Source organism: Myotis brandtii, unplaced genomic scaffold (genome assembly GCF_000412655.1).
Source record: "Myotis brandtii unplaced genomic scaffold, ASM41265v1 scaffold1842, whole genome shotgun sequence".
Lineage (NCBI taxonomy): Eukaryota > Metazoa > Chordata > Mammalia > Chiroptera > Vespertilionidae > Myotis > Myotis brandtii.
Window position 1 is genome coordinate 16186 of NW_005356845.1, and position 15422 is coordinate 31607.

Sequence of the window (15422 nt, forward strand, 5' to 3'; positions counted from 1 at the left end):
AATGGAAACTATTCGACAGCAACATCAAGAAATAAGAACAGCCCTAGCTGGTTTGGCTCAGTGGATAGAGCGTCAGACTGCGGACCAAAGGGTCCCAGGTTCAATTCCAGTCAAGGGCACATGCCTGGATTGCGGGCTCCATCCCCAGTTGGGGGTGTGCAGGAGGCAGCCAATCAATGATTCTCTCTCATCATAGATGTTTCTCTCTCACCCTATCCCTTCCTTTCTGAAATCAATAAAAATATATTTTTTTAAAAAAGAAAGAAGAACAAAAGCTAATCGATTGGGGAAGATTTTTCTCCTAAAAGGTGAGGCAGAATCTAAATTGGCATAGCATTTCATTTTCACAAACTGTTTAGACCCTTTGGGAAAAAGAGCAATGAATGACTTAGACTTTTAAAATATAGTTAAGTATTTTCTATTAAATGCTTTTAATTAACATTTAATACCAATTTTTAATTTTGTTATGTTTTAATATTTAACTTCTCCTTTGTAACAGACTAAAGCGGATGCATTTATGTAAGGAATGGAACCTTTTGGGCTTAAAAAGTTACATTTCACTAAAACATGGCAACAAATCTTTGAAGAAGATGATGCTGTCATTCTATTCTGACTGAACCAATTAACTTTTCCAAGTGTATACATGCCGTACACTGGGGTCCAAGGATAAACACACATTTTTAAGAAAGATTCTAGTCCTGGTGAACTAGCTCAGTCGGTTAGAGCACTGACCTGACACACCAAGGTTGCTGGTTCTATCCCTGGTCAGGGAGCATACAAGATTCAACCAATAGACGGCCCTTGTGAGGCTGAGACGGCCCCTGTGAGGCTGAGACGGCCCCTGTGAGGCTGAGACGGCCCCTGTGAGGCTGAGACGGCCCCTGTGAGGCTGAGACGGCCCCTGTGAGGCTGAGACGGCCCCTGTGAGGCTGAGACGGCCCCTGTGAGGCTGAGACGGCCCCTGTGAGGCTGAGACGGCCCCTGTGAGGCTGAGACGGCCCCTGTGAGGCTGAGACGGCCCCTGGGGTGGGAACTGGGTGGAGGGGAGCTATGGGGGAAAAAAAGGGGGAACAACTGTAATAATCTGAACAATAAAGATTTATTTTTAAAAAAGATGCAACCAATGAATGCACAAATGAGTGGAACCACAAATTGATGTCTCTCTCTCTCTCTCTCTCTCTCTCTCAAAATCAACGTAAAAAATAATAGACCACTAAGTTATTAATTTTTGTGCTTCTAATATATGATATTTGCTGTCTTCTTTGTACATTATATAAAATAGCAGTGTAAAGATAAAAATTGTTTTTATTGAGCATTAATAGCTTAAATTTTAAAAATAGCTAATCTACCAAAGCTCACTAAATATTCAGTCTTTTATCATATTTGTGCCATAAAACACTCCAAGAAAAAAAAAACCTCTTTTGATATAATTTATCATTATAGTCCAGATAATATACATTTCTTATTATTGGAGAAAATATGAATTTAAATTTGCTCTGCACAGAACGGTCAGTGCACTATTTTAAATTAAAATTTACCCAAAACATTGAAAAAAAATAATAACAACTCTAAGATTTTTGCTTGAACACCACCTTCTCTGGGCATAATGTCCACATTTCAAAACGTAGACGTTGACCCAGAAACGAGTTTCAGACGAGACAGACCATTGTCGGAGGATCTGCTGAGGCCTCAGGCTGTGATCAGACGTGGTGTGAGGACCATGTCCTCTCCTTACGCCGCCCGACCAGAGGTGAGGAAGAGCTGAGAGCCTTCTTGCAAACCAGTCCATTATGAGAGCTCCGTGTGGGCAGGCGCTGGGCCTCACTCACCACATCCTGTGCATCTGCCTGGCCTGCTGGGCTCTGCCTCCATCCAGCTGCTCCTCGCCCGCCCGCCTGGTAGACTCTGCTATGCCATCTACACTCCCTGCCCTGCTCTGCCTCGGTGAGTTCCTATGGGGACAGGATGTGGGATCCAGGGTCCAGGTGGGACACCCTGGCTCATTGTTCCTATCTTCCAGGACTGTATCTGAGCCTGAGGGTCGGTGCCCAGAACCGTGAGTCCTCCCTTCAAAACCTCAGCGTCACCCTTGCGGGCTCAGGCTGGGCATAGTGTCCGCCGTTCAAAGTGTATAAGTTGGCCCAGGAATGGGTTTCAGGTGGAACCTCTTTTGATATAATTTATCATTATAGTCCAGATAATATACATTTCTTATTATTGGAGAAAATATGAATTTAAATTTGCTCTGCACAGAACGGTCAGTGCACTATTTTAAATTAAAATTTACCCAAAACATTGAAAAAAAATAATAACAACTCTAAGATTTTTGCTTGAACACCACCTTCTCTGGGCATAATGTCCACATTTCAAAACGTAGACGTTGACCCAGAAACGAGTTTCAGACGAGACAGACCATTGTCGGAGGATCTGCTGAGGCCTCAGGCTGTGATCAGACGTGGTGTGAGGACCATGTCCTCTCCTTACGCCGCCCGACCAGAGGTGAGGAAGAGCTGAGAGCCTTCTTGCAAACCAGTCCATTATGAGAGCTCCGTGTGGGCAGGCGCTGGGCCTCACTCACCACATCCTGTGCATCTGCCTGGCCTGCTGGGCTCTGCCTCCATCCAGCTGCTCCTCGCCCGCCCGCCTGGTAGACTCTGCTATGCCATCTACACTCCCTGCCCTGCTCTGCCTCGGTGAGTTCCTATGGGGACAGGATGTGGGATCCAGGGTCCAGGTGGGACACCCTGGCTCATTGTTCCTATCTTCCAGGACTGTATCTGAGCCTGAGGGTCGGTGCCCAGAACCGTGAGTCCTCCCTTCAAAACCTCAGCGTCACCCTTGCGGGCTCAGGCTGGGCATAGTGTCCGCCGTTCAAAGTGTATAAGTTGGCCCAGGAATGGGTTTCAGGTGGGGCCGACCGCTGTCTCCACCTGAGAACAACGGGAGGGCTGGCCAGCAGCTGGGTAGGAACTGGGGTGGGGAGGGGCTGTCTCTGGATTCCCTCCAGCCTCTGATTCCCTTCCAGAGACCCTCTCAAAGCCCCTCATCTGGGCCAAACCCAGTTTCATGGTTCCAAACGGGGCGTCGGTGTCCGTCTGGTGCCAGGGAAGTCGCAGGGCCATTGAGTACCAGCTGCATTTTGAGGGACACTTCACCTTGGAGAGACCGAACGCCCCTGGGCTGCCGAACAAAGTCAAGTTCTCCATCCGGCCCATGACCTCCTCCACTGCAGGGCAGTACACGTGCTTCTACCGAACTGGGGAGCTCTGGTCAGAGCCTAGTGACCCTCTGGACCTGGTGATAACAGGTAAGTGTCCCCTTCTCTAGCTGGACAGTCTCCTCCTAGGCCTGAATCCTGGAGAGTGTCATCATTTATTAATCTCTCTCTCTCCTTTTTTAAATATTTTTATTGATTTCAGAGAGGAAGGGCGAGGGAGAGAGAGATAGAAACATCAACGGTGAGAGAGAATCATTGATCGGCTGCTTCCTGCACTTCTACTGGGGAATCTAGCCCGAACCGGGCATCAAACTGTGACCTCCTGGTCCAAAGGTCGACACTCAACCACTGAGCCACCCCAGCAGGGCTATTCATCTCTTTTAGTCTCTTCCAAACCTCACTCAGATACCATTTGCCCTGGGGGAGGGCGTTTGATCACTTCCTACAGGGGTTGTCTATTTGAGAGTTATCGCTACGTCCTAGGATCAGATTTGTCTTAGTTCAAATTCTTCAGGTAAGAGACGCTGAGATGGATGTTTGTGTGCAAGGAAGGATGATTGGAGGAGGGGTGGGGAGGGGTGTCCTCAAAAAACAGCCCCTGTGATGGATGAGAGACACAGGCTGGGCAGATGAGGTGAGACTGGGATACTTTCTCTGAACCCGGTCATGCATATGTAGCACTGGTCTCAAATGATGCTAGAGCCCCCCAGCCCCAGCCCCAGCATCAGCCAGTGATTGGATGAGAACAGAACCCCTCCCAGAGAGGTTCCACCAGGTACCCTTGATCTTACGGCACTTGGACTCTCGCCCAAGACAGACCTGGAGTGAGAGTCAGGATGCGTAAGTCAATTCGGTAGCTCATGAGGAGGAAATGGCGGCCTGACAAAGTAGGACAGGGTAAACCCGATAGGGAGGGAGGGAGGAAGGAAGGGTAATCTTGGGGTCCCTTTGGCTGAGGAGTGTTCTCAAGCGTAGGCCAATGTGGACTTGCCTGGAGTGTTCATTGAACACAGACGGCTTCGGTACAGCCGCGTTCATGGAAGCACTGTCCACAGTCGCCAAAAGGTAGAAACAACCTAAGTACCAATCGACAAATGAAGGGGTAAACAGAATGTGGTTTGGCTCAGTGGATAGAGCATCAGCCTGTGGACTGAAGGGTCCCCGGTTCGATTCTGGTCAAGGGCACATGCCCAGGTTGTGGGCTCAATCCCCAGTAGGAGAAGTGCAAGAGGCAGCTGGTCAATGATTCTCTCTCATCCTTGATGTTTCTTCCTCCCTCTCCCTCTCCCTCTCACTTCCTCTCTGAAATCAATAAAAATATATATTTCTACACATATGTGGCCCATCCACACAAGGACATGTTGTCCAGACTTACGAAGGAAAGACATTCTGACACGTGCTACGACGGGGGTGAAACCCATGTGAAGTAAGTCCATCACAAATGGACAAATACTGCCTGACTCCACTTCTCTGAGGTCCCTGGAGTAGTCACATTCATGGAGACAGGAAGGAGAATAGAGGTGGGGGAGGGTGTGTCAGGGCCTAAGGGGAGGGGAAAGAGGAAGTTGTTGGTTACGGGGCCAGAGTTTCAGTTTTGCAAGATGAAAAGAGTCCTGTGGATAGAAGGGGGTGATGGTGGCACAGCAACGTGAATGTGCTTAATGCCACCTAACTGTGCACTTCGAAGTGATCAGGCCAGGGTGGCTCAGGTGGCTGGAGCATCCTCCCATACACCAGAAAGGTTGTGAGTTTGATTCCTGGTCAAGGCATGCACAGTAGGCAGCCAATATCTCTCTCTCTCTCTCTCTCTCTCTCTCTCTCTCTCTCTCTCTCTCCCTTCCTCTGTAAAGTAAATGAACATATCCTCAGGTGAGGATTTTTTTAAGTGGTTGAGATGGCCCTAGATGGTTTGGTTCAGTGGATAGAGTGTACCTCAGTTGCAGGCTCCTTCCCAGCTGGGGCCCTGGTCAGAGCGTGTGCAGGAGGCAACCAATGGATGTGTTTCTCTCACATGGATGTCTCTCTCTGTCTTTCCCTCTCTCTTCCACTCTCCCTAAAAATCAGTGGAAAAATATCCATTGACTGGGTGAGGATTATTAAAAAATAATAATAATAATATTTTAAAAAGTAAAGACAAGGGAAGGGAAGGGGTGGGAGGTCTAGGAGGCAGGATAAAGACGCCCTTTACCTTCCAACCCCTTTCTCCCACAGGAATGTATGACAGGCCCACCCTCTCCGTTCACCCTGGGCCCGAGGTGCTCCCAGGAGAGAACGTGACCTTCTCTTGCCACCTAGAGACGGCAACGACCACGTTCTTTCTGCACAAGGAGGGGCAGGCCAGCCGCCCATGGCGCAGAGTCGGCAACAGTCCGGCAGCGTTCTCCATGGGCCCCGTGACCCCAGCCCACAGGGGGACCTACAGGTGTTTCGGTTCCTATAACGAGCACATGTGGTCTTTCCCCAGTGAGCCTGTGACGCTCCTGGTCACAGGTGAGGACGCCCCCGGGTGTTTCCCCAGGGCCTCTCTGGAACCCCAAGGGACCCCCACGCGATGAGGACCAGTTGGGATGATGTAAAGAGAGAGCTTTGTACCTCCCAGCGATGCCTCACCCACGTCCATTTCCTTGAGGCCCGGTTGACTGTTCGTGAGGAAGAACATCAGATGACTAGGCATAGATAATAGGTGGGAAGATCAGAGGGAAGCCAAAACCCTCACTTTTTCTTTTTTCTTGTCTCCATTGTCAGGAGATGCCGGGGTTGCTGACCTGGCATCCACGGGACAGCCCTCTTCCCCAGGTGAGTAACAGGTGCTTCTAAACGTGGGGAGGGACTCAGAGCCTCCCAGCGCCATCACCTACTGCTCCGTCGGTCAACCACACAGATGCCCTTGCTCCTGTGACCTGGATTCCAGCGGGAGGGCACCGATGATAAGTCAGTCACAGCGCATCCGTCAATCAGACAGCTCGTGCGCAGGGAATGATGGGATGGGAGGAGACAAAGCAGAACTTTGCCGTTAAGGTGATGGATGGGGAAGGCAGGTCGCAATAATATGCAGAGTTGTCTCAGCTGGCCTCACAGAGAAGGAGGCCTCTGAACAAAAGCTGAGGCTGTCTGGAGAAAGATGGTTCCAGGAAGATGGCCAGTTTTGCTCAGTGATTAGAGTGTAGGCCTTCAGACTGAAGGGTCAGGGGTTCAACTCCCGGTCAAGGGCATGGACCTCGGTTGCAGGCTAGATCCCCAGCCCCAATTGGGGTGTGTGCAGGAGGCAACCAATCCATGTGTCTCTCTCACATCGATATTTCTCTCTCTCTCTCTCCTCCCCCCCTTTCCCCATTCTCTAAAAATCAATGGAAAGAATATCCTTGGGTGAGGATTAACAAACAAAAATTTTTAAAAATGTTTTAAAGGAGGCCAGGAGGACTGGAAATCATGTCCAGTGGGGATGGGGTGGGGCCGGGGCAGCTCATGTAGGACTTTGAGAAAGTGGCAAGCCTGACCTTTCCTGTGTGTGAGGAAGAAGAGGTGATATTGGTTGACTCACTAGGGAAACTGAGGCTCAATGAGAAGATAGGCCTGGCATGAAGACACTCACTTCCTAGCCCTGGAGCTGAATTCTTCCTCCTGTTCTTCTGCCTTTTGACTCTTCCATTCCACCTGCCAGATGAAGCCGCTGGGGCCTGGAGGATGGGACGGGAACCCTGAAAAGCACTGGGATGCCATGGGGTGTGTCCAAGGGGAGGAGGGAGGCTGGGGTGGAAGAGGCCCACACCATCTCCCTTCCTCCCTTATCCACATTCCTTATCTCCTGCAGACTCTTGGGAACCCCACTGGTCAACCACAAAGAAGGGACTCCGGAAAGGTAAGCGAGCAGCTGGGGATGCAGGCTCTAGACTAGAGCAAGCATGTCAAACTCAAAGGCTAACAAGGTTTAAGTGGGTGTGGGCCGCAAAAAAACAAAAGCTTCCATTTTCAGAGAAACGTAGGCTTATTTCGATAGAGGCGTGCTGAATACAAAGGGCTGAAATAAATGAGTCATCGTTAACGCAAAATAATAGAACATTTTAATAAAAAATAATATTTTTTTCTTGAACATGAACTTACCAGACACTGAATAACTGCACAAATTCATAAGCGTCATGCAAATAAACCTATTTCTCTTGTTCTCCAAAAGCGAAATATTTCCTGTTGCACACACCCAACAAGTCAGTCCAAGACTAATGATGGGGCCATCAGCTGCTAAAATATTTGCTGCTGGTATTAGTGGAGAGAAATGGTACGCCTGTGCGTAAGACGCTAAGGGAAATGAATGCAACTCGATTATAGTAATCAGTCATTAGCGAACATTTTAGTTTGTTATTAATGATTATGTATAACAGAATATTGTCAAAATTAAGTTATGAAATTTTTATTAAAACGTTTCTTACATACCGTTATATTGGCTGGGCCACAAGAATATTCGTGTGGGCCGCATGCAGTCCGAGGGCCATGAGTTAGGGCCTGGGAAGGAGACAGGATGAGATGCTATTGATCTGTGCCTGCCTGTGATCACCATTCTTCTGACCCCAGATCTGATCCCCTGGGATTACACGGCGGAGAACCTCTTTCGAGTCGGCCTGGGCCTCCTGGTCCTGGTGGCCCTTATGTGCCTCCTGGCCCACACCCGGCTCTTGAGGAAGAAGACGAAAAGGGCCTCGAGTCAGGAACGCAGGAGAAGGTTCAGATGGCAAGGAGCCCTGGACGAATGACCGAGAGATGCGGTGGCCATAGATGAAGCTGAATGCTGACCTTGACCTTGAGCTGGGCGACCTCTATGTTGGAAGGAAACCAGGGGACAACTGCGTGGAGTTTGATGAACCAAGTCAGGAGGAGGGATGAAGAGGCTAAATGTCTCCTGCAGGCAGATCCCACTGTCTCTTCTAGGTTCTCAGTATTTTGTTGTTGTTGTTGAATGTATTGGGGTGACACTGGTTAATAAAATTACATGGGTTTCAGGGGTACAATTCAATAGTACATTGCATTGTGTTTTCACCACCCTAAGTCAAGTCTCCTTCATCACATTTGTCCCTCCTTTACCCTTGCCTAACTTCCCCCACCCCCTTTTGGTCTGGTAATCACCATACTGTTGTCAGTGTCTGTAAGGTTTTTGATGGTGTTGTTATTGTTTTGCTTAATTCCTTCACCTTTTTCACCCAGCCCCACAGCCACCCTCCCCTCTGACAGCTGTCAGCTTGTCCTCTATCAATGAGTCTGTGGAATATTACTTGGCTGTTAAAAAAATAGACCATCTGCTATGGCGGGAGGGCTCAGTTGGTTAGAGTGTCTTCCCATACACTAGAACAGCGGTTCTCAACCTGGGGGTCGAACGACCCTTTCACAGGGGTTGCCAAACCATCGGAAAACACATATATAATTACATATTTTTTTGTGATTAATCACTATGCTTTAATTATGTTCAATTTTTAACAATGAAATTGGGGGTCACCACAACATGAGGTATTAAAGGGTCGTGGCATTAAGAAGGTTAAGAACCACTGCACTAGAAGGTTGCAGGTTCAGCCCTAGCTGGTTTGGCTCAGTAGATAGAGCATCAGCCTGCAGACTGAAGGGTTCCAAATTCGATTCTGGTCAAAGGCATATGCCTGGGTTGCGGGCTAGATCCCCAGTCAGGGCCGTGCAGGAGGCAGCCGATCAATGATTCTCTCTCATCATTGATGTTTCTCTCTCTCCCTCTCCCTTTCTCTCTGAGACCAATAAAAACATATTTTATATAAATATATTCAATGGATGAAAATAAGGAACATTAACAAGTGTTTTTATGTCAATTGTTTCCCATTTTCTGTAACTGCTTTAAGGACTTGATGTTCCAATAAAGTATTTTTATATAAGAAAAAGTAGGCGAGGTATTTTTACAGGAAATGCAAGGGGGGCTTGCAGAACTCTTCATTTAAATAATAATAGTCATAATTCTTATTTTCAATAAAAAGAAGCAAAAGTTAAAGCTTCAGACATAGAGTCAATTTTGCAGGAGAACGTCCATCTCCCTGGTGTTACGGTTCCCTGGGTATGGAGCCCGACTCCCCTGAGAAAGGACCCACACCCCCGGTTGGCTGTGCCCCTTCATGTCACTCCCCAACCACTGGAAACTGTTTTCTCACCCCCACTTCCTCCGGAGCTGTTTTCATGACAAACGCTAATGGGTTTCCTGGAACTTGCCGTGGACACGTTGCCACGTGGCCATGTCTGAGGCTTTTATCTCTGTTCCCCGGCCGGCTGTCTACGACCACTTCCTCCTCGGCTCTCACTGCCTTTCTCTGCTCATTGCTCATTCTCCGACGGCTCCTGCACCATCCATTCCAGCTTCCCCAATGCTGGAGCTTCGGGGTTCGCTGGCTGGCCCCCCTCTTTCTCCGGACACATGTCTGGGTTGATCTCATTGAAGCCCATGGTTTCACTTTCCCCAAGATGAGTGCCCCGATCTGTTTCTCTGAACCCTGATTTTTTTGTGTGGTTTTTGTTTTTTGTTTTTTTGCCAGACCTACAGGTTATTTTTATCAGCTTTTTTTCCCCCCAAATTAATCTGAATGCGTCATCTTTCCACCTACAAAGGTGTCCCTCCCACTTGTAAAAATTCCCACCCTGTTTTCGGTCACTTTGCTCTGTTCTCTGCACCTACGCTTGTGCTTCTGGTCACTGTTAGAAAAATGTGCCACATGAATCATCAGGGAATAATACAGGTTACCACTGATGGGTATATATATGTATAAGTCCAAGACCAAATTGCTGACCCATTGGGTTTCTGGTAAGAAAGGTCTTCCTGGTTTCATTGGAGCCCAAGTCAATAAATTCACTTTTGTACCTTGACTTTTACATTTTTTAGTTTTGGGGTGAAGTATTTGCCATAGATATTTCCACATATCAAAGCAATCAACACAGCCCGGCCAGTGTCACTCAGGGGTTGAGCATCAACCTACAAAACCAGGAGGTCACGCTTCCATTCCCCGTCGGGTCACATGTCTGGGTTGCGGGCTCAATCCCCAGTGTGGGGCGTGCAGGAGGCAACCGATGAATGATTCTCTCTCATCATTGATGTCTCTCTCTCTCTCCCTCTCCCTTCCTCTCTGAAATCAATAAAAAATATATATTTTTAAAAAGCAAAAAAAATAATAATAATAATAATAAATAAATAAAAATAAAAAGCTATAAACCTAAAACAAGAGCTCTCCCTGATTTAGTTACAGATGGACTTTCTTCCGTGCACGCACTTGGAGACAGATACCACTGGCTTCCTCTTTTTATTTTTTTACATTGTTTTTCTTTATTGATTAAGGTATTACAGACGTGTTCTTATCCCCTCTTTGCTCCCCCACTCCACCACCCCCCATGCTCATGCCCTCACCCCCCCTGGTGTCTGTGTCCATTGGTTATGCTTATATGCACCCTGAATGCACCCAATCTCATCTGGCTTCCTCTTTTCATAAGCCCACCCATCCTATTGAATTAGCACCTCACCTTTATGACCGCCTTTAACCTTCATAGCTCCTAAACGGACCTTATCTCAACACACAGTCACACGAGGTGGGTTAGGGCTTCAACATGTGCATTTGGGGCTGGGGGGAGAGACACACAGTTCATTCCACAGCAGTGGCCTTCCTGTCCTCCAGCCAACAGATGCCAGGAGCACACATACACCCCCACCAACTGTCACAGCCAAAAATATCTCTGGATAATTCCAAGTATCTCCTTGGGGACAAAAATCACGCCCCAGATAACCACTGGCTTAGACGGATGTAGACAGGGTGATGGGAGAAGGCACACCTAGTGGGGAGGAGCCTGCATGGGATCTGGTCAGAGCACAGGAGGGTGAGGAGGCGGTGCCTGTGCGAGAAGGGGTGGTGTGAGACACAGCAGCGACACCCAGAACACCCACCACCGGGCAGAGAGCAGCAAGGGCAGAGCCTGCGGTCGGTGCACCCTCAGGGAAAGAGCAGGCAGCCCAGCCAGGCTGGAGCAGAGGGAGCGGGGAGAACCCTTGTGAGAGGTGAGTGGAGAGGTCAGCAGGGCCGGGTAGAGAACTTTTTTATAGTCTGTTTATCTCTTCCAGCTTTGCTTTATCTCTTTTCACTGGCACGGACCCTGATGCAGAGTTCTCTGAAAACAGGGGTGTCTCTAAGCGGAGTTTGGAGAATCCCCCTGGACTTGCAAGCCTGCTTTTGCCCACAATGATTGGCTCCAGGTGGTTCTTAGTTTCTGGCAAAGAGTCGGCTAAGCCAGGGTTTCTGAGCCTCAGCACTGCTGAAATGTGGGACCAGATAATTCTTTGCTGTCCGGGTGAGGGGGTTGTACTGTGCATTGTGGGGTGTCTAGCAGCATCTCTGGACTCTACCCAGCAGGTGCCAGGACCTTCTCCTCCCCCAGTTGTGACAACCAAAAGTGTCTCCAGGCATTGAGCTGGGCGTGGGGGAGACTGGTATCACCCTCCGCTGAGAAACACTGGGCCAGAGAGAGGTCCAGACGGTGAGCTCTAGCCAGACACTAAGGCAGTGGTTCCCAACCTTCTGGCCCTTTAAATACAGTTCCTCATGTTGTGACCCAACCATAAAATTATTTTCGTTGCTACTTCATAACTGTAATGTTGCTACTGTTATGAATCGTCATGTAAATATCTGATATGCAGGATGGTCTTAGGCGACCCCTGTGAAAGGGTCGTTCGACCAGCAAAGGGGTCGCGACCCACAGGTTGAGAACCGCTGCTCTAGCCAGACCCTCCCCCGTCTATGATGGAATGTCCCACCTCTGCCTCTCCTCCCCAACCACCACCCCACCCTGTGGTCAGCATTGTGAATACACCAAATGCTGTATAGTACATTTTAAAATTATTAAAACAGTAAACTTGATGTTCTGTGTATTTTGCCACACACACACACACACACACACACAGTCTCTCGACATTGCCAAGTATCCCTTCTGGGGCAAAACTGTCCTCACTTGAGAACCACAAGTGGCTAAATTAAGCCTGCCTACTTCCGTACTTGAGTTAAGAAAGGGTTCTGTGTCGATTTGGGGCCTTTATCTTCCACTTGGGTCATTCTTTCTCAGCTCACAAATGTGATGTTTAACCACAACATGTAGCACAGAAGGAAAAATGTGAAAGGTTAAGAGATGTGGAAGAGAAATGAGGAGGCATCTGGTCAAAGAAAGACAACCACCATATACTTTCACTTACATGTGGAATCTGAGGAACAAACTAAACCAACCAACAAAGAAGAGACAGACTCATAGACACAGAGAACAGACTGCCAGCGGCCTGATGGGATGGGGCCTTTGGGGGCTGGGTGGGAAAGGTGAAGGGATTAAGGAGTGTAAATTAGCAGTTACAGCACAGTCATGGGGGTGTCAAATACAGCAGAGGGAACATCCTATATAATAAAACCCTAATATGCAAATCAACCAAACAGCAGAACGACCAGTCGCTATGATGCACACTGACCACCAGGGGCAGATCTCAACGCAGGAGCTGCCCACAGGCCCAAGGCCAGCCAAGGTGGGTACCAGCGGGGGCTCCCCTGATCGCCCCACTGGTCACCCCCCAGAGGGAGGCAACCAGAGGCAGTGGTGGGGGGCGGGGCCAGCGAATGGGTGGCACCAGGCCAGCCAAGGTGGGTGCCAGTGGGGGCCCCCCAATTGCCCCACCAGTTGCCCCACAGATCAGCTCTGATCACTGGCCAGGCCTAGGGACCCTACCTGTGCACGAATTTCATGCACTGGGCCTCTAGTAGTCAATAATATTGTCATAGATATATGTATGGTGCCAGATGGATACTTGAAGTATTGAGAGGGGATCACTTCAGAAGTTATATAAATGTCTAATTACTATGTTGTATACCTATAACTACTATAAAATACTGAATACCACCTGTAATTGGAAAATACAGCCTAAGTGCCCATCAACAGATGAGTGGATTAAAAAACTGTGGTACATCTACACAATGGAATTCTACGCTGCAGTAAAAAAGAAGGAACTCTTGCCTTTTGCAACAGCATGGATGGAACTGGAGAGCATTATGCTAAGTGAAATAAGCCAGTCAGAGAAAGATAAATACCACATGATCTCACTCATTTGTGGAAGAGGGATGAGAGCATAAGGGGGGGGGGAGGATGGGGATTTAATGGGGGGGATGAGGACACATTTGTAATACCTTAATAAAGAGTTTTTAAAAAATAAAATAAAATACAATAATTGTCCAGCCGACATGTCCCAGTGGTTGAGCGTCGACCTATGCACCAGGAGGTCACATTTAGAGTCCTGGTCAAGGACACATGCCTGGGTTTCCGGCTCAATCCCCAGTGTGGGGCATGCAGGAGGCAGTTGATTGATTCTCATCATTGATATTTGTCTCTTTCTCCCTCTCCCTTCCTCTCTGAAATCAATAAAAATGTATAATTTTTAAAACCTTGGTGGAACCCTAGTGGGTTTGCTTAGTTTATACAGCATCAGCCCAAGTCCTGGTCAAGGACACATGCCTGGGTTTCCGGCTCGATCCCCAGTGTGGGGCGTTGAGGCAGTTGATCAATGATTCTCATCATTGATATTTGTCTCTTTCTCCCTCTCCCTTCCTCTCTGAAATCAATAAAAATGTATAATTTTTAAAACCTTGGTGGAACCCTAGTGGGTTTGCTTAGTTTATACAGCATCAGCCTGCAGACCAAAGGGTCTCGGGTTTGATCCTGGTCAAGGGCACATACCTCAGCTGCAGGCTCCTCCCTGGCCTGGGCCCTGGTTGGGGCTCATGCAGGAGGCAACCAATCGATGTGTTTCTCTCACATTTATATTTCTGTCTTTCCCTCTCTCTTTCACTCTCCTTAAAAAAATCAATGGAAATATATCCTCAGATGAGGATTAACAAAAAAAATTTTGAGGGAAAATAGAGATGACTCACTTTTATCAGTGTCTAGGAATTAGTGCTCAATAAATTTAATTTTTTGAATTTACTTTTTAAAGGATGTTCTGAAGTGGCTTTGCTGCTTTTCTATGAATTACCAGCAATAGGTTGTGGATCAGAGGCTGTGTTCTCCCGGGGAATGGGTTGCACACAGGGAATTATTGAAAGTTTAAAGCCAACTGTGATATGATCAGATCTATGTTTCATCAATAACAGAATTGATTAGCTCTGGCCAGGTGGCTCAGTTGGAGCATCATGCCATGCTCCAAAAAGGTTTCAGGTTCGATCCCCAGTTGGGGTGAGTATGGGAGACAACCGATCATATTTCTCTGTCTGCCTTCCTCTCTAAAAATCAGTGAAATATCAAGTGAGGATTGAAAAATAACAGGATAGATTAGAGCAGGGCTGGGCAAATTAGGACCCATAAGCCAAATCTGACCCCTTGCCTGTTTTTGTAAATAAAGTTTTATTGGAACACAGCCACGCCCCCTCATTATCATATTGTCTATTGCTGCTTTGCACTGTAACAGCAAAGTTGAGTCGTTGTCACAGTGACCATGTAGTCTGCAAAACCTAAATATTGGCTATCTGGCCCTTTATAGACAAAAAAAAAAAACCTTACCAACTCCTGCATTAGAAAATCATAAACTACACCAATCATGTCGACCCATGGGGCTACTATTAAGTTAGGCTAAGAAATACCTGAGGTGGAGGGGGAGAAAAACCAATGTCATGATAAATTTTCCTAGACTAAGTATGCCAAGCGTCAAGTTTATGCTAAGTTAGCTTTGGGGCATATTGATAAATGCAGGTTCACCCCGAACCATGTGGCTCCGTTGGTTGGAAATTCGTCCTGTGCACTGAAAGTTTGTGGGTTTGATTCTGATCAGGGCCCATACCCGGGTTTCCTGTTAGATCCCCAGTCATCAAGGTTGTGGAAGGCAACAGATTGAAGTTTCTCACTCATTGGTTTCTCTCTCTCATCTATCTTCCTTCCCGTTCTCTTAAAAAATATATAAGCATGTCCTCAGGTGAAGATTTAAAAAAATTAAAAATTGCCCTCGCCCTGACTGGTTTGGCTCAGTGGATAGAGCGTTGGCCTGCAGACTGAAGGGTCCCAGGTTTGATTCCAGTCAAGAGCATGTACCTTGGTTGCAGGCACATCCCCAGTAGGGGGTGTGCAGGAGGCAGCTGATGGATGTTTCTCTCTCATCGATGTTTCTAACTCTCTATCCCTCCCTTCCTCTCTGTAAAAAAAAAAAAAA

General features: G+C 47.7%; 1 protein-coding gene across 1 annotated transcript; it reads left to right on the forward strand.

Annotated features, from left to right (window-relative positions):
• The first annotated feature begins 2620 nt into the window (after positions 1-2620).
• NCR1 (natural cytotoxicity triggering receptor 1) lies at positions 2621-8197 on the forward strand. The gene is made up of 7 exons (XM_014537854.1): positions 2621-2693; positions 2770-2805; positions 3026-3307; positions 5429-5707; positions 5963-6013; positions 7029-7076; positions 7784-8197. The coding sequence occupies exons 1-7, from the start codon at positions 2660-2662 to the stop codon at positions 7960-7962; spliced, it is 909 nt and encodes a 302-aa protein (XP_014393340.1). The 5' UTR covers positions 2621-2659; the 3' UTR covers positions 7963-8197.
• The last annotated feature ends 7225 nt before the right edge of the window (positions 8198-15422 follow it).

Bases quoted from the DNA above. Each gene is read 5' to 3' on its own strand.
- NCR1 (XM_014537854.1), top strand. From the start codon at position 2,660: ATGCCATCTACACTCCCTGCCCTGCTCTGCCTCG. The intron at 2,694-2,769 runs GTGAGTTCCTAT...CCTATCTTCCAG, and splicing joins CCCTGCCCTGCTCTGCCTCG to GACTGTATCTGAGCCTGAGG. The intron at 2,806-3,025 runs GTGAGTCCTCCC...ATTCCCTTCCAG, and splicing joins GAGGGTCGGTGCCCAGAACC to AGACCCTCTCAAAGCCCCTC.